We start from the raw sequence: 27,898 nt of genomic DNA on the forward strand, positions 1-27,898 counted from the left end.
ACACTGATTCTTCTCTGAGTTGCTTGCTTGCTATCTCTCACTTTCTTTTGCCTTGTCTTCTTATTCTCATGCATGAATTTGACATTTATATCTGTAAATATTTTAAGGGTGATTTGCATTCCTTTAAGCTTTATATAGAATCCTCGTCCAAAAGTGTCTACTTTTGAGCAAAGGCAAAACTGAAACACAACTTCTAATAGGCTAATCAGTTCATAGCCACGAAGGATTGTAACCGTATCTGGGAGTACCCGATTTTAATTTTCTCAAGGATGTCATCCATTTTGGTATCTTTATTTATTTTATATGATATTCCTTTAGAGTCTACATGGCTGTTAACATGATAAGTAGCTTTGTTAAAATAATATGGAACAATTATAAGTTCTAATCTGGTTAATGACCTTAAATATTTTATAAAGGGTAAGGTTTTGTTTAATAATCCTGTTTTTGTACATAAAAATTATAATAATATGTTATTTAATAAAAGGAAAACAATTTACATGTAGTAAAAGTTATTGGTTGTTTTCACTTTTTTTGAGTATATGTACCTTAGAGATTTTGGGTTGTTTTATGACTTGTTATTCCTCTAATAAGTAAATAAAAACAAAGTTGTCATATATTCAGATGTCATTTTTATGATGACATTAACACTAGATCATTGTATTGAACACTTAGTAACAAAAGCTAATAGTTACTGAGTTACATCTCTGGGATCCTTGCTAAATGTATCCATAAGAGCACAAGAATCCGAGAGATATTTACTGGAATTACTTTAAGATGGATCAGAAATCATTATTTCTCTTGATGTATCACTTTTCTCCTTTTCTTTTAAAAAGTGATTATCTCCTTACTGTCTTTATGCTGAATTATGATAATAGCAAAGCACATGTGACTATGTCTATACTGCTCCTCACATCAATTTGTTCTTATTAATTCAATCCATATAAAAATACATATAGATTAGGTCTTCATTAATTCTCACACGAGAAATTACAGTAAGTTCCATTTTAAATTCTTATTTATATTTTTTATCTATTGAAAATAGAAAATTTCTTATCACAGAATATATCCTGATGATGATTTCCCCTCCTTCTACTCCTGATAGTCACTCTCCACCTTCTCCCACATCTAGGTCTACTCCATTTCTGTCACTACTGAGAGAAAAAATTGGCTTCTAAGGAATACTAATAAAAGTAATTAAAATATGTTAACATGAAAGAAAAGCTAGACCATCAGATTTGGATAGGACAAACTAACAGAAGAAAGAGAGCCTAAGAGAAAGCACAAGAATCAGAGACCCACTCTTTCACACACATAGAAAGACCATAAAACATTGAACTGCAAACATTAACATATAGGGAGATGACCTTGTGCAGACCCATGCGGGTCCTGTGCGTGCAACCTCAGTCTTTATGAGTTCATATGAGCTTTGATTGTATTGATATATGATCTGATGATCTGATGAACAGATCATCTTCACTTGTTGGTGCCCTCCATCTCCTTTGCTCTTATCCTTTTTCTGGCTCCAATCTTGCAGAGTTCCTTGAACCCTGAGGGGAGGAATTTGATAGAGACATCACATTTAACACTCAGTGTTTGAAGGTCTTTCCCTCTGCCTAATGTCTGCCTGTGTATCTCTGTTTTCTTCCTATATACTACAGGAGGAAGCTTCTCTGATGAGAGCTGAGCTAATCATTGCTCTATGCGTATAACAGAATGCCATTAAGAGTCATTTTATTGCTACTTAGCTTTTGGACAGTAGTATTTGGTTTTACCTTAAAATCTCTGGGCAGTCGGGTCAATGGTTCTTGGTCACTCAGAGAGTTCAGGTATGTGTTCCATCTAATCTAAGTCAAATCACGTATTGGTTGGGTACGCCCACAAGCTTTGCATATTGCCCTAACATATCTTACAGACAGTATACCATTGTACAGCAAAGGGTTTGCATCTGGAATGCTTTTTACTTTCCTCTTTTGGTTCTATACAAAAGATCCTAGAAGACAGGGGCAAAGGCTCTATGTAGACACCACCAGCAATAGTCATTGCTCAATTAACTATGTAGCTATTGTATTTGGCAAGATGGCCTTGCTATCAAGGTTATGGAGAGTAGCGTATAATATTTGAAATAGCCTGTGATAAGGGTAATGCTATGAGCACATTTCACCAAGAACTGAATTAGGTCTAACTCAATCCCAGTACTGGAAACCTCGTTTGGTGACAAATGATGGCAGTTGAAACTCTCCCTCATTATTTAGTGATTTCATTTAGATCACCTTTACATATGTATATATTTTAGGAAGGTTCCAGTGTATTAGGTTTTTATATTACCCTTCAAATGGCATTTAATTTTAGGACTCTCTCCCAGCATTCCCTTCTCTCATCTTTCTCTCCCCTTCCTCTTTCTACTTGGTCTTTCCAACTCCTACCATCTATACCTGTCTATTCTAATTCCCTTTCCTATTTGTACCTTCTAGTTCATTTGTTAAAAATGCTTTCCTTTTTTTCCAGTGTGTGTTTATGCCTTCTTTATCAAAAATCTGCTGTCCACTTATCAGTGGATTTGGTTCTTTAAGAAAATCAATAAGATTAATAAACCCTTATTCAAATTAATAAAACTGACAGAATATCCAAACACAATTAGAAATGAGAGGGGAACATAACAACACACACCAAGGAAGTCCTGGTAATCATAAAGACATAAAATCATAAAATACAATAAAATCTATGCCAAAAATATTTTAATCTATGGAGATTTATGGCTGAATAAGCTCACCTTTTCTAGATCCTTCTGAACTCTGGCTGTATGGTTCAACTCAGCTGCTCTGGCTCAAACTCCTCTCCAAGCTGACTGATTCAAACTGGCTTCTCTCAGTTTCTGACTTAATTGTTCTGTTTGGCCTCAAACTAACTCTAGCAATCTGTTCTAATCTTCTGGCTCCTTTTCAATCTCTGGTTTGTCTTTTTTCACCTGTGTCTAGCTTGTTATCTCTCTGCAACCTGTCTCTGTATAATTGTTCTAGAAAAACTGCCTCCTCTTATTCTTTTTCTGTGCTGCTCTCTTAAGTTGCTTCTATTTCCTCTCTCTTCTTATGAGAACTGCGCATATCCTAGTCTGTCAAATCATTCTCTGGTTTGTCACTTTGTATCTACAAAGTATATTTACCTTCATTGTTTGGAATTAAAGGTGTGCACTAAAGCTGTGTCTGCATTCCACCCAGATCACACAGACCAAGAAGGTCTCAGATACGATCAGAGAAGCCATGTTACTGGATTAAAATTCCTTTACACAAACCAGTTTTTTAATGAACATAGATGCAAATGAACCTCAATTCAATATTTGCAATTCAAATCCAGGAACACATCAAACAGATAATCTACCATAATCAATTAGGTTTCATCCCAGGGAGAGAAGGATGGTTCAAATTTATAAATGTAACCCCCTATATACACAAAATTTATAAACAAACTGAAAGAAAAAAGAACCCTGATTATCTCACTCAATACCAGCAAAACCTTTTACAAACTCCAACACACTTTCATTATAAAATACCTGGAGACATTAGGGATACAAGGGACATACCTCAAACAGTAAAAGTAGTTTACAGCAAGCCCATTGGCAACATTCATATAAATAAAGAGAGACGCAAAGCAATTCCACTAAAACCAGCAACAAGGAAAAGCTGTCCATTCTCTTCATGCCTATTAAGTATTTACCTTGAAATCTTCTTTAGAGCAGTAAAACAATTGGAAGAGATCAAGGAGGTAAATTGGAAAGGATGAATTCAAAGTCTCTTTATTTTCAGATGATGGTGTACATAACTGACCCTAAGAATTTCATTATAAAAGCTGATAAATACTTTAATTCATGTGGGGAATATAAAATTAATTCACTAAAATCATGCAGATGACTAAATACAAATAACAAACATACAAATGACAAATAGGCTGAAGAAGAAATCAGAAAAACAACTCCTTTCACAACATCAAAAGTAATGATATCTTAGAGTAACGGCAGACAGGCAAGTAAAAGACTTGTATGGTAAAGACTTTAATACATTGAAGAAAGAAATTGAAAATATAAAATTAGATGTGAATATCTCCCATGCTTATGGATTGGTAAGATTATTATAGTAAAAATGGTCATCTGACCAAATATCATCTATAGATTCAGTGCAAACCCCATCAAAATTCCAACACAAATCTTCACAGATTTTTAAAGGACAGTGTTTAACTTCATAAGGAAACAAGCAAGCAAGCAAATGAACAAAAACAAGGATATCTAAAACAATCTTAAATAATAAAAGAACTTTGGAAATATCACAATCTCCAATTTCAAAATGTACTACAGGGTACTACAGGCATATAACAACTAAAGCATCATGGAATTGGCGCAAAACCAGATACATTGATAGATGGAATAAAATTGAAGTCTAAGTTCTTTACCTGTGTATGTGCAGTGTTAAATTTGAACCCAAACTATAATTTTTCTGATATATATATATATATATATATATATATATATATATGTGTGTGTGTGTGTGTGTGTGTGTGTGTGTGTGTATGTGTGTGTGTGTGCATGTGTGTGTGTGTATATGTGTGTGTGTGTGTATTTATATATACATTGGCTTTGAAGACATTTCATAGGGTCCTTACTTCTGTTAATGTCTTTCTTGGAATCCGTCTACAGCACTAACAAACCTATTAAAATCACACCTCTTCATGTAAGCTCATTTCCCTAAATGAAGCCATTTTTGATTCCTTGCCAACAACCAGTCATTGATCCTTAGTTTAAATTTCTAAAGCTCATTGTTTCAGCACGTAGTATAACTATTCAACAACACTAGAGCTAGCCCTATAATTGTCTAAGACATCATCACTGTTCCTCAGACAAGTGCACCTTTTCCATTAATATTTATTTCATTCACTACAATAGCATGAGCCATGTGACCAATAAATGTTTGCCAACTGTCTTTACCCTACAGACAATATTTGTGCATACCTCTGTAGAAAGACAAGGTTGAACTTCAAAGTACTTTATTGTGATATGTAATATGTGCTTATGATAATATAATATAATTTATATACACTATTAAGTTATGAAAACCATTTTAAGGCAGGCAAATAGTATGATCAGAAAAACATGACACACCATTTAAAAACAACATATGATGCTGTGTTAGAAACAGTCAGGATCTAAGATGAAGAAGATGAAGGTGACAAGGTTGGTAGAATTCTGATTATGCAGTGCTCTTAAAGAACACTAAAAGCACATTTATATGCTTTCCTTACAATTTCAAAACTCTTGAAGATATGCATTAGTATATACTGTTTTGTTAAAATGGGAGATCATGTGGGGTAGGGCTAGTGAGTTCATATAATGTGATATGGTTACCTAAATATTGTATCATATTTCTTATTGTAGTGATCATGCATCCATTCAAATTTATGATAATTGTATGTTTGTCCAAAATTGCATTAAATCCTATATATAAATGAAACAAATAATTAGTACTTTGTTATAATCTAGTATTGCAGATAGGTGCCTTACATTATAATTAGAATGAAACAGGTTTTAATGTAGTGAAGTCACATATATGGAGAAAAGGTTGTAGAGCTAAATGCTGGGAATATCAATGATAATATATTTAACACAGCTGAATGGTACCATTTAAAACGGTAAAATTTTGTTAAGTATGCTATACTACAAGAAAAGTAATTAGCATATGACAAATACAAAACTGAAAATATATTCAGGATTTAGTAATGTTAAAAAGACAATAACTTATTTTATAGATAGAGGTGAGGAAGGTCAGTTATCACAAACGTGTTCTTAAGATGTTCTATTTAGAAGCTCATGAGATTCATCAAGGAAAATAAAATCTGGAAGCAGAAAGGCAAAAATGGGATTAGGGCTACAGAGAAAGTGCTTCTTGATCTGGGTATTTCCAGAGACCGAACTTCATTCTGTAGATAATAAAAGACAAACCATGTTATCATGGAGGGGGAAAAGAACAATTGTTCAGTTCTGTAGGCCAACTGAAGAGTTAAAAAAAAGTCATGCAATGAACTTGGTATTGTATGACAGTTTTGATTACAATGATTTGTTATATTTTCCCCATTTATAACAATAAAGAATTGTTATGATTTCACAGGCCCATGATAGAATTCTACCAACTGAATAGAACACCTGCATTATTGAACATGTCATTTCTGGAAAATATAACTGAAAAATAGAAAATACTATAAAAATACACATAATGGAAATCCACTGAATTTAAAATCACTGAATAGTTCTACTTAGGGAGACTGTGTTGTTAACACACTTTGTTTTCTAGATTGTTGTTTTAAAAAAGTGAGTCCATATTATGTCAATATAATAAGTACAAAAAGTCTTTGTTTCTTGTATAGTAGTTTGTGTTGTAGCTTTAAATAAAAAAAAACCACACAAAAAATACAAGGCACGTAAGTACAAAGAAAAATAGATTGAATACTAAAAAAAAAAATGTGTTTTCCATTACTGTAAACCCATATACTTGTTTAATTATTTAAGAGTTAACACAAAATGGATTATTCAGAAGTACCTGTAAAACTTCCATTGACAGGCTAATTTGGAGTGAATACCGAAGCAAGCATGTTTATTTTAAAAAGTTTTTCTGCATGACTGCATTAAACATAAAAGTGCATAACCTGTTCAGCTGCAAACTGACAGCATTTTACCCTTACACGCTCTTCCTAGTCACTTAATTTTCCAACTTTCAAGTAAATTTTTCTTAAGGAAAAAAATCTTTGCTCCCCTTCTACTCTTATTTGACTTGTATTTTTTCTTAAAGAAAAAACAACAACAAAGAATCTGCATATGCAAATTAACCTCCATAAAGATTCAGAATCATCCTGGGTCAGAATGATGAGAGGAAAGAAATTTATATTTCAGTGAGGAAAAGTCAGGCCTGTTGATTAGGTCTGTTGCATCACATACATTATTTGATATAATTGATCCTGTGACCTACATTAAAATCTAGTACCCTACGGAATGCTTAGAAATAAATTTTTAAAAAGCAGAAATGGTGAATAGTTACAAGAGTAGGTAGTAAAATACCTTAGAAACCTGGGAGAGAAATCTAAGTGAGAGCCTGGGAGGAAGGAGAGAAAAATCAAGACATCAAATAGAGACAAAAGAGGAGAGAAGACAGTAAGTGATAAAGAGGCATTGGACTCTACCTGGTCCTATGTCAAATGTCTGTATACTGAACAGCAAGGAGGACTGAGTGATTGTTGTCCCGTGTTTCCCACCTGACAATTGCTGTATATCCTTGCAAAGACAACCTCAAACAAACAACAATAACAGAAACAGACCAATCGGGAAAGAACTTATGAGTCAATAAGAAGATTATAGGGTGGAGATCAGAAGAATTTTGGTTACCAGAGGGATCAAGGTAAAAGTTGAAGTATTAAGAAACATACTTTTTCAGAAAGAAAATCCATTTGACCAATGAGGGAGGAAGGGGAAAAAATTGAAAGGAGAGTGGGTCACCTGTAGAAAGGACAATGGAATACAGCCATGGTGTTGTGACAGGCACAAACAAGAGAGCCCTTTCCACTGACGGCCACGGAGATTTTGTGTGAAAAATAAGGGAGCCGTGGGTATTTTATGAGAGTCATTCTGACTAAGGACACCAGTCTTATCTCCTAAAAGAGGTGGGAGCAACATAAGGAGACTGTGACTAAGATAATATGCCAATGACTCAGTTATGCTAAGCAAGGAAATTTTAGTCCATGGGAACAGACTCACATGGAGTTCTTATAAGGTTTCCACAGCAAACCAAAGATAATTCTCCACAGTACTTTCATCAAAATGGCATGGAAATTTCCCACCCCATTTTTTATTTCTGTCTATGAAGTTATTTAACAAACAAAAGGGAAAAGACACAAACATGAATACGTCATGTCTCCTGTGATTTTGATTATCGGGAGTGAAGGCCTTAGGGAAATATTTCTCTGGAATTCTATAAGTTTAAAAATCTTACAAAACTTCGGACATCCATGAGCAACTGAAATTTAAGCAGTTTATTCAAAACTTAAATAGTTGAAAGTCACCTAGATAGTTATGGAGAAAGCAAATGTTGATAAATAAGGAGTCGATTCCCCAGGCAGTTCTCACCCCAAACTCAAAATATTTTATTTGTAGTATTTAAGAAATTATTGAGTGTATTTTCTCTCCACAATAATTTCCATAACTGTAAGGCAAGACTCCAAAGCTAGAAAACCAGCGGCAAAACCATGTGACTTGGTTTCAAAATAAAAGCTACTTTCCCTGGCTGACTCTTTGCAATCCTTACTTTAGATCCTTTTAATGTGAGTAGTTCTCATTCTGTGAAATAAAAGTAGATTGAATTTCATATGTCTACCATTGCTTAGTAGAAGCTATTATTCTTATAATAGTTTTCAAGTTTTCTTCATATAAGCCTCATCCAGTTGATTAGCTTATTTATCATTAATATTCATATTGGCAAATTCCTTGAAAACTCAACATTTTATCGGGAAGTGGAATACTACTGGAGCACCTGCATATATGTAAATGTGATAAGGTATAGTACTTGTTTAATTACAGTAGTATTTGCATATGGTAATAGCACCTTGTAGTCCTGAACCTTAACTGCTTGAAGACAATGCAAAACTTGGAGACTATAGTTTTTGCTTCACTGCAAATATGCCAGAAATATTTTTCTCCTATTGGAATTACCTCTTTTTGTTAGAAAAACATTGTTGAATAGTGATTAAATATATTCCCTTTTCTTTTTTTGGCAATCGAAAGTTTCAGCTTAAAAATCTGTAACATTTTATTAACTTCTAGGCCATTTTTTGTAATGATATTATATTATAAATATCAATGTAGGAACCCTAAGTTGCCCAAGTTATTAACACTGATAGAAACATATCCTTTGCTGGTAATAACTGCACATGTCAGTACAAAGACTCTATAAAATAAAAGCATATTGTGACAATATGTGTTAAAAATCAACGAAGAACCAAAAAATTGACATTTCTATTTTCATTCTTTTGATCACTTCCAGTATCTGTGGGAAGCAACTAAGAGGGAGGTTCAAGGTGTTCAGTGTTGAGTATAACACATGGGGAGTCCATTTCCAATGTTTTCTGGTACTCTTCACTTTTGCTTCATCTTCCATTATAAAAACATAAGAATTGCTATGCTCATACTAACAGTAATTGTTTTATCTTTGCATGTGATATGGTAACATTTTTGTTTTCTTCTGTGTTATTAGTTTAATCACACTTAGTAGTGAAATTCAACATTCATGTCAGAAAGTATTGAATGTTATCTGTGTGTTTATGAAAGTATTTTTAAATAAAACAAGTTTAATTATTCAGTGTATTGGAAAGAAAAATATCAGGCTGGGCAGTAACATAAAAATAAAATTTTATTTTAGAGATAATAATTTAGAAAAGATTACAGATCTTTTAAACAATTTAAATGAAATACTGAAACTTACTGAGAGACCAAACACAAAGTCAAAAACTGATTTTAAAAAACTAAACACTACCCTGAATTTAAAAGAGTCAATTGTGGCTGGGCATAGTGGCTCACAATTTAATCCCAGCACTCAAGAGACAGGGGCAGCTGGATCGTTGTGAGTTAGAGGCCAGCTTGGTCTCCAAAGAAAGTTCCAGGACAGCCAGGGCTATTACACAGAGAAATCCTACCTCAAAAAACAAAAACAAAAACAAAAAAAACTAAACAAAAAAAACCAACAAAAAATCAATTGTCAGTTCTGGTTCTGTCATTCTGTCATTTCCAAATATGTCACACCTGACAATTTATTAAAATTTTCTGTTTCATTATTTTATTTCATATAAAGTACCATTAACAAATATTGGATCTCTCTAGTATACTATCATGATTTTTAGATAAGATAATGTATATTATGAATAAGTATATGTGCTAAAGATATATTGCTATGGCTGATCTCAGTGGCAAATATTAGATATTAATAAATTCAATGGGAATCCTTTTCTACAAATACTTTATTTTAGCAATAAGACAAAATAACATTCCTTAAATTATACTCAGGACTAAATTCATTTAATTAGAAAAAAGACACCTTCTTAGACTTAGCTGATCCCATGGTACTATATATGATATATATCCTTGAAAATTACTTATTCATGAATTTGGTAAAAATTATTGTATGGGAAATTTGGGGGAGATAACTGTGCCTTAGATCTGTGCTAAGAATTTGTCATTTCCCCAATATGCATACCTTTTAATCATTACAATTAATTTACAAGAAAAACCCAGTAATTAGTACCATTTTGAAATTTAAGATAACCAGCATTCAGAAGCAAAGTGAAATGTTTAGAGTGACATCACTGATTAGTAGGGATTGAAACCTACTACTTCATATACAAAATAGACATGGCTTTAGAAGTTATCAGTTCATTTCTTTCCAGTTATGTAAATCCATTATAATATCTTCCTACTTATATTTCTATGAATTATTTCAAGGTTCGGAACATCCTTTTTAAAAGCTATAAAGTTGTGTTAATTACACAAGTAATTCACATATTAAATTGTATAATTTAACCTGTTACTAAAAACTGTCAAATATTGAATAATAAACACTGAATTTTTAAAGCATCCATTAAAGCATACATATTCTGAAGCTTGTTAATGAATAAGTTATGTATTTTTAAGAAGCATTTCCCTTAGTTTAGAAATAAACAAAAAGTACATTGATTGTTTTATTTTTTTGGCTAATACTTAATTACTGATTAAATTGATTTTGAAAGTTCCTGGTAGCCAAAAACATCACAGCTAAATTATTGCTACACATACTCTTTATACAAGATTCATTTCCGTTGCTCTTGTAAAACATACTGACAAACACTGACTTAGGTGAGAACGGGTTGATTTTAGCTCATAGTTTGAGGTTGCAATCCATCACTGCAGGAAAGCAAGATGACAAGCATTTGAAATAGCAACTGTATCATATCCAAGGTCAAGAGCAAAGAAAAACTAAAGCATAGCTAATTAAAGGCATTCAACTTACCTTGTTCTATTCTGACATCACTCAGAACACAGTCCATAAAATGGGATCATCCACGGTCATGGTGGCCATTCCCAGCTGGTTTAACTCAAGTAGTGTAATCTCTCATGGCATCCCCACAGGCCAACCTGATAAACGCAACCTCTTCTTGAGACTCTCTTTCTACTCATTGATTCTACATTGCATCAAAATTGACAATTATAAGTAATCATTACACTCTTTGATTTGTGGTGGAACTGTGTTGGAAAAAAACCCAGATCAAATTAAAAATATTATCATCCAAAAATGAGTATCTATTACATAGATAATAATGTGAGAAATTCACATGTTGTCATCCTGAGAAAAAATTTAATATATTATTTATTCTGAATATATAACTCTTTACCATTGCAATGTCAAGTCTTTTTCCATAGCTTTTTGCAAAACTTCAACAAACTGCAAAGTCCAAGGACATGTTACTTCACAAGACTCCTATGACCATAACAACCTAAAATATAAGACACTCCTAGATTTCCAATGAGCTCACTGGTTATCTAAGAAGACACATAGAATTCGTGTCAATGCTGTGATCTATTACATTAAAGGATACACATTAAAATCATCCAAGGAAAGAACATCAAAAGGCAGAGGTTAGGGAGTTCCCAACATGGAAATTCCATGATATTACTGATTGATGCAATGGCCTTCCAATTCCGTGTATTGTCAACCAGGAAAGGTCACTCAAGTTTTCATGTGAAGTTTTTATTGTTTTTCATTATATAGCAAATTTTATTTTCTGACTAGCTATGTGTTTGATCTCAGGCTATTTGGTGAGACACAAAGTACCGTAAACTTATTGATTTTTTTTAACCTAACCTGTCCCCCACCTAATCCTATCCATTAAAATGCACTGTGGTCATCCTCTGTTAAACAGATACACTCTGATTGTGGATTCTAATGATAGCCACTTACAGATAAATACAAAGATATCTCCTCAAAATAAACAAGACTAAATTCTTCCCATTGAAGAACCACCAAATATCCAAATATCCAAATTGCCTAACTTCTAATATCTTAATTAAAAGCTTTGATGAACAACTGGTGTGATTAAGTTCTTCTTTGTTACCAACATGTTTCCAAAATGAAGGCACTATTTCACCCTCAGAAAACATTGTTCTTAGAACACAATGAAGAAAGTGACCCATGCTAGCGAGAAAGAATGTGTTGTGAGAGCTTTATAAAAACCACACAAAAAGAAACTGGAAAGAAACAGAAGAGTGGGGAGAAGAGGAAGAGAGAGTAGTTGTCACAGTATATAAACTACAGTGTCTTTAAGATTTTAGGAGGAATATTTATTGTTCTTGAGATATGAGGACAAATCAGGTACTATTTTTATTAAGTTGATCAAATTGATTTCTATTTACTGATATAGAATGATCAAATCTTGATGGAATAAAGAACATGGAGATAGAGACCTTATCCTTGCATGCTTGAACTCTATTGGCCACCAACTTCTCCAACCAATCTATAGCATTGATACGGTCTAAGCCATCAATTCTCTACTCTAAAGCCTATGGTTAAATGGAAATTATTTAAGATTCCTTAAATAGTGTCTGGTTTAACAGTAGTACCAGCACGTCCGAGAACTCTACAGAGTAGAGACAACTATAGAAGAAGTGGTAAAACTCGAAATTCACCCTTTTGTGGCCCCATTATAATAATAAATTCAAATAACTATCATTAATTCATTAAACAGTACCTACAAATCATATAAAGACCCTTTATTTGTTTAATCAATGTTATTTATTTTGAAACATATTATTTTACTGAGTTTTAAAAGTGTGAACATTTATTAAATACAGTATAATCATTTGACTTATATAGAGACTCTAAGTAATTAATATATGCTAACACATAATTTTATAACTTTTATGTGAATATATTTAAAACCATCTTATATCTTAAGGAATGTAATAAAGATTATTGTTAAATATGTTTACTGTTCTATACCATAAAATAATTTATTCATCCTATTTAATTAATATCGTACATGGTGAGAAGCCCTTCCAGGCTTTCCCAGGCATCTTTAAGTCTAGTAAGCACTGTTTTAGTGTCAAATGCTATTATATTACATGTTTCAGATTCTACTTATGAATGATAATTGTTTTCTTCCTCTGTGCATGTGATAGTTCACTAAGTGTCCTTCACACACATTATGCTTAATACATCATTTCATGTTCTTTTGGTAGCTGAACCATGCCTCATTATGTACATACTATATTTTAAACTATCTATCCCATTGTTCAATATTTAACTTGAATCCATATTTTGAATAATAATGAACAAACATAAAAGTGTATATATTTTTTTCATGTGATAATTTCATGTTTTGGGGTTAAGATTATATAGTAATTCTACTTTTGGCTCTTGAAAAACAAGTGCACATTGTTTTACTCAGTAGCTACAGTAATTACAATTCTCACCAGTAGATTCTCCACGCTCCTTTTTCCTCATCTTCAACAATGTGTATTGTTTTCATTCATTAGAATGATAGTTTTCAACTCAGATGTAGTAATATCTGATTGTGGTTTTCATCCACATTATATCTTCCAGAGAATTATTCTATTGGACAGCAATTCCAATATTATTTAGACATTTGTATGCCTTTCTTTGACTACATTTTTATGATCTTTAATCCATCTTAATTGGATTATTTGGGTGTTTGTTATTAACTTATTTAGGTTCTTATGCATCATCATGTTAACACTTGTCAGATGTACAGTTTATTTCTTCATTCAGTTCTGAAGATATATTTTTGCACATATACTCCTTAGTGTGTCATAATCCCATCTGTTTAGTTCTTGTTACCTCTGTAAATGAGGTCTAGCAAAAACTTAATTGTTTATACTAATATCTTCAAATATCTCCTCTAAATGATTCCCAATAATTTCACAAAGGTTCCAGGTCTAACAATTAAATCTTTGAGCTGATTTGAGTTGATCGTTCAGCCTATATGTAGATATATACTTTCTTCTTTCTTCTGTCTGTGAATATTCATTTTTCTTAGCCTCACTGATATAAAGAAATAATCTTTCTGAAATGTTTGCTTATTTCTTCTTAAGTTTGAGAATGTTTGATTATTGTTGCATGAATATATCTCTGGATCTTCTACTCTGCTTTATTGTTTATGTGTTGATTTTTATTTCATCACTAAGCTATTTGAGAGAAGATAGTTGCCTTCCTATTATATCTTGAGGTCAGTTATTATGATTCCTTCAGCTCTGTCCATTTTGTTCATGATTGCTTTTGTCAATATATATAATGGAAGTTTTTGTTTGTTTTATATTTTGTAGTGTTTTAATATTTTGATTTTTAAAAGAAATGGAAAAAAGTGACTGGATCAAATAACCATAAACACTTTCTGTTACTAACCAGCATTTTAGGTATTATTTCTTAGACAGTCCCACGTGTAGAACAAAGGCAAATAAGGTGATATGTGAACCCATAAGTTGTGGTCCTGTTCCAAAAGAGAGTCATTTAGTATCACTAAAAAGTCTTACTATTTTTTATGTACCCAAATATTATCATCCTTTATTTTTCCAAACATAATCCTTAGTATTCAAAGGTAAAATGTCAGCTTTTAGCTTACTAACAATGTCAAAATATAAATGAAATGTAGAAATACATAGAATATAAAAAAGGAAAAATGACTAGTTTAGGACTAGTCAAAACTTAATTTTTTCTTTTTCAATCCTTTTATTAAAATTTTTATTAAAATTTTCACATATGCATTCATATTATTACATATATATAAAATAAACTACCTGTAGCAAGAAGAACCATGAAACAATAGAGAAATATATATATATGTTACATTTATAGTGTTTTGGTTGTTTGTATTTGGCAGCCTTGAAGAAAATATCATTCCTATCTTAGTTAATCTAAAATTCTGAATGTAAATCAGTATCTATTATATCTTATCATTATCAACTTCAAACATCTATCTGGGCCTAAAAACAGGTCTTAACCCCTAAACAACTAAATTTAATTGTAAAACTAAACTATCTGATCTTCAACCCATCAGAGACTTGTGAACGAATAAAATTGATTATCTGAGTATACAGGGAGTTCAGGTTAGCACCTTCACAAATGAGAAGATGACAGAGACGGTTCGTGTCTGACCAGTCACTCACAATTCTCTATAAGGTTGGAGCATCATCTTCAGCCTTCTGGCCCAATATATCTAACAGACATATTTGTGAGGCAGGAACTATTAAAGTCTTGCTTACCCTGTCTTGTCAGAGTTTGGCCTTTGGCTTTGCCTGTATCCAAGCTTGTCCATTTTTAGGCACAGTTCTGTCTGTGGTAGAAATGAGGACATTTTGCCCAGTGGCTTGTTTGCCACATTTGAAGCCATCTCCATAAGGAGGTTCTTTGATGCACATTATCTGAATGCTTTTTAAATTTTAATATATTATAATTTATTCAGATTACATTCTGATTGTTGTCCTCCAGATTGTATCTTCCCTTTCCCGACCTCCCTCCCTCTTCCACCCTATTCCCCTCCCCTAGACCTCTGACAGAAGGAGACATCCTCCCTCACCATATGACCATAGAACATAGCCTATGAGGTCTCATCCAGATAACTGGCTTCCCCTTCCTCTCTGTGCCCTCTGGGCCTCCCCACCAAGGGAAAATAATTAAATCAGGGGCACCAGAGTTCATGTTGGAGTCAGTTCACATCCCCCCACAACCCTTGAGAATGAGCTGTCCATTGGCTATATATGAACAGGGGTCTAGGTTTACTTCATTTATTGTCCTTGGTTGGTGAAACAGTTTGTGCACGCACTCTTGGGTCCAGCTCCATCTGTTGGCTTGATGATCTTCTTATGGGACTTCTGAACCCTCCGGGCCCTTCCATCCCCCCGTTCTTCCAAAACACTCTCAGCTTCTATCCAGTGCCCATCAGTGAGTCTCAGCATCTGTCCAATCGCCAGCTGGGTAGGAAGTAATTAATATAACCAGGCACATGCTGCAAAATATCTGATTTGATATTATTGTTAGTATATTCTACCTTGAAAAGAGAAGGATGAAAAGAGGAAAAGTAACAAATGCACACCCCAAAAGTCCCCACTCCAAGCAACTAGATTTCCTCCCACAGTGATTCTGTCATTTCCAAGCTCCATTACAAAGAACAGCTTCCTTAATTCTCTTGCCCCTGTTAATCAAGACATAATAGTGGAAATCATCTTATAAGTTTCTTTCAATGTTCAAATGACTTAATACGTGTAACCCAATTAAAATGATTCTCAGAACAAAAGAGCCTTTCCATAAATATTACAGTCATTAGTGAGATGACTATTTCACAGTTGTGCTGGACAATATGATTAATATTATTTAAGTTATTTCAAAGTACACAGATCCAAAGAATCCCAGCCAAAATGGGATTGTCTAGGTGGCAGTTTCTAGGGAATAGGAAAAGAGTATATTGCTCATTGTTTATGAATTCCAGGGTTCTTTGTTTTTCCACATAACATTAGGTCATTAAGGCCACTCTCTGTTCCCTTCCCTGGTGACATTTTGGCATGCTAACACACTTTAAAATGACATAAAGGTAAAACTGAAATGCATGCACATGAACATAGCATGTAATAATTACATTGGAACCCAAGCAAATGGGTTCCTTTTAAAAGGAATTGTTCAGAATAATTGGCCTAGCGTGATTTTGTTATTTGTAAGTACTAAATGGTAGTTCTCTTTACTTCATGGACTTGATTGTCACATACAGCTATGACTAACGGATATTGTTTCTGCTTCCTACACTTTGCCTAAGTAGCTCTCAAACACACTGAAATGCTTTCTTTCCCTTACAACACTTTTACTTGCCACAGTAGGGCTAAAAAGAATAGTGCTAAAACACAGCTTGCTATTTTGCCACTTCTGCCTTGATTGGAAACAGAACAAAACAATAACCCAAATGCCTTTTTGCAGAGTTTACCACGCCTGGCTGAGGAGGTCAAACTGTGTGACGCAGAGATGGGAAAGACAGCACTCAGCAAGTCCATCCTCACAGAGATTGACATTAATGTGACATTTTATAAGATGCCAATATTTGTTAGTGGAACGGTAGTTCGTTTGGTTATAAAACAGAAAGATCATTCTAAACCATCAACAGTAGCTCACAGTAAAGCACCTCAGTTGAATAAACAGAAAATAAGGACACGGTTAGGCTTATGTACATTAGGCTAATGTAGATTTCTTAAAATTTAATAATCAATATTTACTCCAAGTGTTTTATGGTACCGTGCACACAAAAAAAATTTTTGACAGAATTTTTGTTCATATCATTCAAAAATAAAAAATTTTCTCGTACTGTTGAAGCCAGGGAATCTTATTCACAGAAGATGTCCCCTCTTGCACAGTGGTCACCTATGAACCCATAGGCCATTTTGTGTGTCTCTTGCAGCATAACTTGGCTTTCTCATTTATGCTTCTTTATATATATATATATATATATATATATATATATTTTATTGTAGAGGGTAAAGTTACATGTATAATCAGGTGTCTTTTTGTCCTTAGCTAGAGGCAAAACCGCCTCAGGATATTTTATTATCTGTAGATTCAGAATATAAGAGTACCACAGGTGTTCTCCAAGAGCGCAGCTGAATAAAGATGCCATTCCTTGCTTAAAGCACTTTATAAGAACCAAGGCTATTTGTAATCAGTTCTATTTTTCAGTTCCATTGATAGACACGACGTTCATTTTTTTTTTAAAGTAAGACTCGGTTGTATTCTTCATAAAGGTGGTAACTCACTTGCCACAGCACTGTGTAGGAGAGTTAAGATTGTAGCTTGAAATAATGAAGAACCATCTCAGAACTCAGCATTGATGTCTCCACACTGCTCGCACTATCCATTTTTCACATTCGGTATAGCATGAATTTCTCTGTGTGACTGATTTACCTCAGTGAATAATCTCCTCCTCTTCCTCGTTCACTTACTTGCTGTATGGGATGTAAGTAGATAACTTTATGACGCGTTTCTCTCGCTGGATGTGGTAGCATATTCTCACACTCCCAGAACTTGACAAGCAGAAGCTGGCAGGCTGTGGTGACTCGGTGAGCTGGCAACTCTCCATAGGGAGCCCCTGTCACAAAGTACCAAAAAGTAAAATAAAAAAATATGTTTTCATACCACTTGCCTATATTGGAAAACTGCTTAGAGCTTTATTTCCCTCTTTCCCTCTCTGAGTTAATGCTTGAACTTCACCATGTATAACAATTGTTTCAGCTTTTAGCGTGAATCTTCATTTCATGCCACTCTCACTTGACAATTCACTATACACTGTTTTTTTGGCTGATCCTTAAAAACTGCTATTAATTCTTCTAGCCAATTTTAATTGTTTTGTGTTTTTCTTCTTCTTCTGATTTATTCATTTTTATTTTATGCTTATGGCATGTAAGTGTTTCGCCTATAAGTATGGTACCTTCGAAGGTCTGAAGAAAATGGCAGATTCCACGGGACAGAATTACCTAAAATTGTGAACCACTATGAAGGTTTGGGAACTTATCCTGGGTCATCTGCAAAAGCAATATGTGCTTTTAACCCCCAAGCCTTCTTTCCAGCCTCTGTTATACTCTGTTTTTTGTAGCCCTTGTAAGCCGCTCAAAAGATTACCAGTACTTTATTGTCTTTTTACTATAAATAGTGGGTAATTATTTCAATAGTGCAAATTAGGTGTAACAGGATATGAGAAAATATAATTAAAGAAGTGATTAGGTGAATACACTCATTCATTTGGAAAAAGACTTTAATTTCATGTAAAATTTTATTAATGGATATGTTAAAAAAAAAAAAAAAGACACAGCTATTCCCAAAATGACTAGTATTAAGAGTGGTTATCAAAAGCATCCACTGGAAAATGAGCACAAATCTAATATTTTATTGCTACTGAAATAATTCCACCTAAAAAAATTAACAAAAAAGGAAGAAGTTAATTTAGAATTTTGCAACTCAATGCTTGGACAATATTTTTTTTAAGCTTTTAAGGACTGGCAAGATGGCTCAGGCTACTAAGCCTGGTGCTCTGAGTTTTATCTGGTCCCTGGCATTGACATGGTAGACTGGGATAACACATGTCCACAAGCTGACCTCTGACCTCCACACTGGTGTGGTAGCAAATGTACCTATCCACAAGTATAGAGATACCTCAAAGATACATATGCATATTTTAATTTTCAAAAGAAACGTTTGTGTTTATTTATGTTTATGTTTCTTTATTTATTTTTATTAGAGAATAAAACGACATTATGTGGTCAGGAAGAATAGGAGTTTTTTTGTTGTTGTTGTTGTTTTTGTTTTTTGTTTAACATCTGAGTGAAACCAGTCCGGTTGTGCACTTTGCAATGGGTAGTCTCACATGCTCTGCAGGTTCTGTATTTCCCATTAAAGAGTTGGCAGAACCCATTTGATAATGCACTTCTGAAGTTTAGCACAAGGGTTTATCTGTATAGGATAAACTGAAGGTGAGAAAAATTTTAAATAAATATTTGAAGTCTAAGGAAGAGTTAGAATAAGTGGTTAAAAACTGAAGACAACCAAGAAGCAGAGCTGTGCTGCTCAAATACAAACCGGTTGGCCCCTCACTGAGATCAATGGTACACCATGGATGACATACCCTCTCTCTGACTTCAGAGCAAGCACATGCTCCCTTGGTTCCCATCATGGGAACAGTCTGTTTTCACAATCTATCCACACTTCCTGAAAAAATATGTGAAGTGAGCAGTGTGTGCAAGCTGATCAATCTGCCCAGATTTTGTGAAGGTGGTCACACAATCTTAATATGCCTCCCCCCCCAAAAAGAAACGAAAATAGAAAGGGAAATGGTTACTGATTATGACTCTAAACTCTGTTTGACTGTGTCTCCATATTTCAGGCTTCCCAAAGGCAGGTAAAAAGCCGAGATCTACACACGCATGGCTTCAGTAAAACTCAACTGTTCTGCTAGTGTCTATTGTGTCTTGATTTTGTTTATTGTAATCACAGTGTCATATAAATGTGGGATTCAGTTAGAATCCCATAGTTTGCATCTATGTAGAAGCTAATTATGTGTTGGTATTGTGAGACTTCATATGCCACACTCTTGTAATTTGAAATAAAAATAGATGGATGAATCACTGTTGATCACATGGGTATGCTTCCTGAAAATTGTTGTGAAATTAGTGAAGAAAAATATGAATTTTAAACTCTGAGTGTGAAAGTCTCTGTAGAATTAATAGTGACATTTCTTGTGTATGTGATATCGTTTTAAAAAAATAGTTGGTTAATTCTCAAGATTAAATGCTTGGATGCCACCTAAAAATTAAAAAGAAAATGTTGGATAATGTAAACAGCATAACTTCTTTTTTACCATGAGAACTCTAGACATCTTCAAAGTGTTTTTGAAGATATATCTCAATATGTTAGAAAACAGAACTATTGTCCTGACATAGGTAAATATTTAGATTGTATTTACAGACATTCATTTTATTATTTATTCAAAAGCAATAAAACATAAGGCATAAAATGCTCAAGCTTTGAAAGAGTTATATATAGGTTAGAAAATTATCTGTGACATATTGCTTCCTGTAGAAATAGACACATGTTTTACCATTCAACCTCTGCTGGTTTCCTTATTTGCAGAAGAAAAAACTAAACTCCTAACATTATGAATACATACATATAAGTATTAAAATTACTTTATTCTATATATTCCATATACATGCCCTGCCACAGTGCTGTAGAGACTACATTACCAAGGCTTGGGGCAGCCATCTCTATGACTTCGCCATATGTAGTATATGCTGCATCATAGCTCTCCAGGCCTGGATTTATGTATAAATGACTCCTTAGATTGGAGAATCCAGAATATTTATGATGCCTTGGTCAAACTGAAGATCTTCCAAATCTAATTCTCACTCTTTGGTTATGAGTTATGTTGGAATTCATCTCCACCTTCTGACATTTTAATTTAATCGGTCGAAGAGCCCTGCTACACAATGAGTACTTTGCTTGGAAGTTTCTTCCACTAAATATTCACACACAGCTCTTTACTTCTATTTTCACAAAGCACTAGAACAAGAATATAATCCAATGGAGATCATAGCTGTTTTTATAATAAACACAGCCATTCCTCCACTTGCAAAACTTTTCTCCCTGTTTTCATGTAGTTTAACATCAAATCTACATTAGCAAACATATTACCACCGACAAACTCAGTCATCTGTAAGATTTGGGTACTGTATGGTCCTCTTCTTTGGGCCCCTCTAGAATTTCCGATCACGTTTCATTTGCTTTTCCTAAGCTTTGCTTCAATGCCTCATCTTTCTCCATCTCCTATCCAGACCCAAACTACTCCCACATCCTTAGGTATTTCTATAACTACATCCTGTTCTTGTAATCACTACTTATCCTCCTTTCTTTGCTCTATTCTAATGTAAGGTTGGACATGTTGTAAACAGTAGGATGTATTTCTAGTAAGTCTGGAAACTAGAAGGTCAAAGTTCAAGCAGCCCCAGATCATTTGTTTCATGGTGCTCCCTTCTTCCAAGACCGTGGGGTGAGCATTTCATTGCCAGATGGCAGAAAAGAAAGGTCAAAGAGGATCTTGTCCCACTCTCTCTCAAAAGATCTCTCATACAGAATCAGTCTCATTCAGAAGGGAAGTTTTTTTTTCACCCAATCATTTCATCAACATTTTACCTCCTTTTATTATCACATAAGCTCTTAGGTTCTAATATATGAATTTATTGGATATATATATTTAACCATAGCAGTTCTCACTAAGCAAACGGTATTCATCATTTATTAAAAATGAATAATACCATTAGCCCTGATTAAAAAATTAGTTCAACAGGATTTTCTCCTAGTGTGTCATGATCATTTTCTGAAGTTTGTCAAGAACTGGCTAGGAACTTGGAGTAGGACAGAAGTGCTTCTTTGAATTGGACTCATTCTGTTGGGAAGGGATGATGATGTTCAGTAATGAATACCATGGACCTACTTTAGTGTTCTTCCAAAGTCATCCTCTAGCGTTCCTTCCAACAGTATCCTCCTTCCTTCTAGCAGTATTTTTTTAGCAGTGCAAGGTCTCAGAACGTGTTTGGAGAGCATTAGCTAAATTTCGTTATGCTGTTTATCTCTAGTCAATTCTTTAGCCCTCCCTTATGTCCAATTCTCAGGCAGTGGTGCAAATTTTCTTAAAAAGAGCGAAATCCCTAATCAAAAAATATTCCTTAGGCAATCATCTCCCTCCTCAAGGAACATTGCTAGAAGTGTAGCCTCCAAAGAAAATTGCTGCGAGAGAATATCTTTCCTTCTCTAATGCAAAAGAGTCATCCTTTTAACTCCAATAATTAAACAGGTGATTAAACGTCACTCCTATAGCCTCCCTACCATAATTTGTTATTTGTAGAAACAGAGCAGAATAAAATCATATAACACTGAAAATATTTAACTCATTGTCCTATTTGAAAGTCTTGAGTTATTTACTTTTTAATAATAATTTTTTAATTAATTTATTCTTGTTACATCTCAATGGTTATCCCATCCTTTGTATCCTCCCATTCCTCCCTCCCTCCCATTTTCCCCTTACTTCCCTCCCCTATGACTGTGCCTGAGGAGGACTTCCTCCCCCTTTATATGCTCATAGGGTATCAAGTCTCTTCTTGGTAGCCTGCTATCCTTCCTCTGAGTGCCATCAGGTCTCCTCTTCCAGGGGACATGGTCAAATATGAGGCACCAGAGTATGTGTGAAAGTCAGACCTCACTCTCCACTCAACTGTGGAGAATGTCCTGTCCATTGGCTAGATCTGGATAGGGGTTTGAAGATTACGGCCTGTATTGTCCTTGGCTGATGCCATAGTTTGAGTGGGACACCTGGGCCCAAATCTACCTATCATAATGTTCTTCTTGTAGGTTTCTAGGACCCTCTAGATCCTTCTACTTTGCCATTCTCCCATGCTTCTCTCATCTAGAGTCCCAGTAGGATGTCCTTCCCTCTGTCCCACTTTTCTGGTAAGTGAAGACTTTCATGTGACATGCTCCTTTGGCAAGTATGCAGATATAAGTGAGTATATACCATTTGAGTCTTTCTGCTTCTGGGTTAACTCACTCATTATGATCATTTCTAGCTCAATCCATTTGTCCACAAATTTCGGGAATTCCTTGTTTTTAATAGCTGAGTAGTATTCCATAGTGTATATGTACCACAGTTCCTTTAGCCATTCTTCTGCTGAGGGACACTTAGGCTGTTTCCATGTTCTGGCTATTATGAACAAGGCTGCTATGAACATGGTTGAGTTATTTAAAAATGAGATTTTCTTTAGTAAAAGGCGAAAGATTTATACAATCTGAAGAAATGGGACTCTAGATGAGAGAAGCAAGGGAGAATGGGAAAGTAGAAGGATCCAGAGGGTCCTAGAAACCTACAAGTAGAACATTATGATAGGCAGATTTGGGCCCAGGGGTCCCGCTCAAACTATGGCACAAGCCAAGGACAATACTGGCCATAAACTTCAAACCCCTACCCAGATCTAGCCAATGGACAGGAAATTCTTCACAGTTGAGTGGAGAGTGGGGTATGACTTTCACATGAACTCTGGTGCCTCATATTTGACCACGTCCCCTGGAAGAGGAGACCTGGTGGCACTCAGAGGAAAGATAGCAGCCTACCAAGAAGAGACTTGATACCCTATGAGCATATAGGAGGAGGAAGTCTCCCTCAGGAACAGTCATAAGGGAGGGGAGTATGGGGAAAATGGGAGGGAGGGAGGAATGGGAGGATACAAGGGATGGGATAACCATTGAGATGTAATATGAATAAATTAATTTAAAAATTTTTTTAAAGTAATAAAATTGAGGTTTTCATGCTGGTCATAAGTCATATTGACTTATGTGGAACAAAGTTGTATATATACTTTGTAAAAAAAACTTGAAGTTTATAACATTTGAAACTAATGTCATGCTCATGTTCACATATATTGTACTTTTCAAATAAAAATTTTAACAGAAAATTAATTTACTCATCCAGTTACTTGCTCATTAACCTTTTTAAATGCTCTACTTTAAAAAAAGCAATAGGTATATTTGAAATTCATATGACTTACTAAATAAATGAAAATTAGCCTACATACTGGGAGTTAAAACTGGAGTTTAATATTTTTTTATGTGTGTGCTTGCTAGTTATCTACAGAGGCCAGAACAGGGGTCAAATGTCCTTGAACTAGAGTTATAGGTCGTTATGAAGAACCCAATGTGAGTTCTGGGAATTGGGCCCAGTATTTTCTGCAAGAGCATCAAATACTATTAATTACCAAGCTCTCTTTCCAGCCCCAAATTTGGAGTTTCAATGTTTTGTTTTGTTGTATTTTGTGGCAGGAGAAGGTTTTGCTTCACTAAAAGTAATTTACACTAAACTGCATAGATTTGTTTAGTGGGTTGAGTCTTTCATCTAACCACTTCTAATGACTCATGAATCTGTGGAGTTAGTGGAGTACTTAAGACCTTAGTTTCATAAAGTTATAACAATTTCCTTTGTCTTAATAGAACCATAACGTTTTTTATTCTACAGGCATGCAGTTAGGAATGAGATAAATCACTTTCCCAGGAGCTATTTCAAATTTGCATTTCATTTGGTGTCATCTGTTCCTGTACTAATGGGGGAAAGGCTGACTCTGAAGATTTGTGTGAACTTCAAGTGTTTTGTTCTCCAATTACTAATGCTACATCCTTCATCGTCCCATGTTCACACCTTGCTCAATTCATCATTTTCTTGAATATCACACCCAGAACTATTTGTTCTGCTACTTCATATGAGAATACTGTTTTCAACAAAGCATTCTTTTTGAAATTGTTTTTTTTATGAGATATTAAAATTTTAGTTAGATAAATAGGCTAAATGAGTAAATGAAGAAATTAAACATATTTTATGTGATTCCTACACACTAAGAAATGAACAGGAATATCTTTAAAAGTTTCAGAAAGCTAAATGAAACAGGAAAAGAAGAGAAATGAAGAAAGAGAAGAAAAGTAAAGAGTAAAGAAGAGAAGAATAAAGGAGGGGAGGGGAGGAGAAGAAGGGAAAAGAGAGGAGAATAAAAGAAGAAAAGAGGAAGAGAAGAGGAAGAGAAGAGAAAAGGAAGAGAAGAGAAGAGAAGAGAAGAGAAGAGAAGAGAAGAGAAGAGAAGAGAAGAGAGAGAAGAGAAGATACAACACTGGAAGAGGATGCTGAGAGTGAGCCATTTGGGGAAGAAATTTAGGGAGTGTCAGGGAGAGTATACAATCAGTTTTCATTACATACATAAATTAAAATCTAAGGGCCCACGGGAGCTTATGGAGACTGATGCATGAACCAGGAACCATTCATGGACTTGACCTAGGCCCCCTACACATACATAGCCTATGGACATCTTGGTCTTCATTTGAGTCCCCTAGAAATGAGATAAGGGTCTATCTCTAATATAGACTCTGTTGCTTGCTTTTGACCACATCTCTGTAGCAGGGCTGCCTCAACAGGCCACAGGGAAGATGCTCTCAGTGCCAATGCACCTTGATGTGCTGGGGCTGGTGAGCTACCCTTATATGAGGAGTAGGACAAAAGGAATTGAGGAAGAGAGAGGAGGGAGGGTAGGAGCAAGAGGAGAAGATGAAAATGTAAAGTGAATGAAAAATAGATAGATAGATAGATAGATAGATAGATAGATAGATATTAAAAATAACTTTTAAGAAGTTTAAATGTATAAAAATAAATTGAAGGCATAATGTAATTTCTCTTTTGAAAAAGTGGATAAAACAATATAAAATAACATATACAAATTTTAATCTAGACCTGAGGGAATGACTCAGTAGCTAAAGTCCCTGCTTTATATGAATGACGACTTGAATTTGGATTCCCAACATCCCCACAAAAGTCCACAGTGTTATAGCCTGCACTGGAACTACAGCGCTGAGTTTTGGTTGAGGATTGGATAGGTAGAGACAAATGGGTTCCTAGCGCCCATGGCCAGCCAACTTAGGCAACCATATATGTTCCAGTTTCAATGAGAGACTTCATGTCCCTGGATAATGTGGTGAAAATCAAGTAAGACATCCAATGTCAACCTTTATCTTCAATATGATTAAATTCAGATGTCCGTATGCATACACTCATGTGCACCCACTAACATGCATATATACAGTGCAAACACAGACATGTCGATACATTTTTGCAAAGATGATTCTGGCTACTTTATGGTTAGTTCTATGGGAACAAAAAGGACTTTTAACGATCAGTCATCTGGTGACTATTTTATTATAAAACAATACTTAAATACTTGTTTTTGTTATTAGTGATGTGCCCCATAAAACAACATTACATACATACACATTCCCGAGGCCACATGAAAGATCATGAGGCATCATTAGACACACCATGGAAGAAAACAGCCCTTAAGTACTGAACAGAAACACCAGGAACACAAAGATACTTACTGTCTTCTTCTTAAATGATTGTTTGTTTGTGTGATCCATTGGTCTTATCGTTTCAAATATTACATAGCTTTGTACAATTCAGTTTTTACCACATAAAAAACATCACAGAAGTGGATTCATTCTAGATCTAGTCACAACATATAAATTGGTAATATAAAATAGATTCCATGAAGTTATACTACTACTATCATGTAAATGGTTTTTTTAAATTTTATATAAGTAATTATCTTTTTGCACATTTGAAAATACATACAATAAAGATTTTTATGACAACACAATTTAAAAGCTAATTTTGCATTTAGGCACTGTATTTCCAAATGGAAAATACATTCTTAGGTAAATTTTTCTATGATTTAATTTTTTAAAGAGAAATGATATGAATTCACGTGTTATTCAAAATGCTGACCTAAATTCTATAAAAACATTTTGAAATCATAATGTAGGTACAATTTAATATTTGTGTTTCAACCATTTTCCATCCTCATTAGCAGTTAGCCACATCAGTGTAAATTATCTTTTAAAGGAATTACTTTTTTATTTTGCAGATTGTTGCCTTGCGTGAGCAAAATATTCATATTCAGAGAAAAATGGTATCAAGTGAAGGCTCTACAGAATCAGAGCATCTTGAAGGGATGGAACCTGGCCAGAAAGTCCATGAAAAGGTATGATATACATAACCTGTTTTAAGGGAAAGTGTTGATTTGTTGCCTCATTTGATAGGAATATAAAAAATAAAATCATGTAATGATAAAACTATGTGCTGATTTTTTAATCAGAAGTTCATAAGGCTTTATTTATTACTTTCAATGTGTTTATTTTAAAGTTTAATGTGTTTGCCTTGTATGCAGTCATACATGTGTTATGTTTTTATTAATTGATGTAAATTTAATAATTTAATGTATATATTCAAGGTATATAAAACATACACTTCAAACTACATATATATTATTTTGTATGCTAGTGTTTTGAAGACATTGTTATTCAGTTTATAGGTGTTATTGCACACAGTGTATTAATTAAAATTGTTCTTGGAAATCATTATTTTTCTTTCTTGATTGAGTACTTAAGTTCTTTATCTTTTCTCAATGATCCCATTATACTTCTGACAATGAAACAATGAGGGACACAATATTTGCAGCCATTTGACTTTAACTAGCTTCCTTCCTTCCTTCCTTGTTCCCTTCCTTCCTTCCTTCATTCATTCACCTTTAAAAAGAAACCATTTTCTTTACAATGGTGTTTAGACACAGGCAAAAAGAGGCTCCATGGTCTGTTTGGCCACTATCAAAAGAAGGTTTCTGTGTTTCTAGGAGAAGACAAGGAATACAAATTATAAGTGAGTCTTAAGT

General features: G+C 34.2%; 1 protein-coding gene across 27 annotated transcripts in view; it reads left to right on the forward strand.

Annotated features, from left to right (window-relative positions):
- PPFIA2 (PTPRF interacting protein alpha 2) overlaps positions 1-27,898 on the forward strand; it is a 438,359-nt gene that overhangs the window by 297,342 nt on the left and 113,119 nt on the right. For all 27 annotated transcript variants that reach the window (XM_084794262.1, XM_084794271.1, XM_084794252.1 and 24 more), the window contains one exon: positions 27,095-27,211. In XM_084794262.1, the coding sequence (XP_084650388.1) occupies positions 27,095-27,211 (117 nt within the window). The remainder of the gene's footprint in view (positions 1-27,094; positions 27,212-27,898) is intronic.

The sequence above is a fragment of the Acomys minous genome (assembly GCF_964271855.1).
Source record: "Acomys minous genome assembly, chromosome: 9".
NCBI classification, from domain to species: domain Eukaryota; kingdom Metazoa; phylum Chordata; class Mammalia; order Rodentia; family Muridae; genus Acomys; species Acomys minous.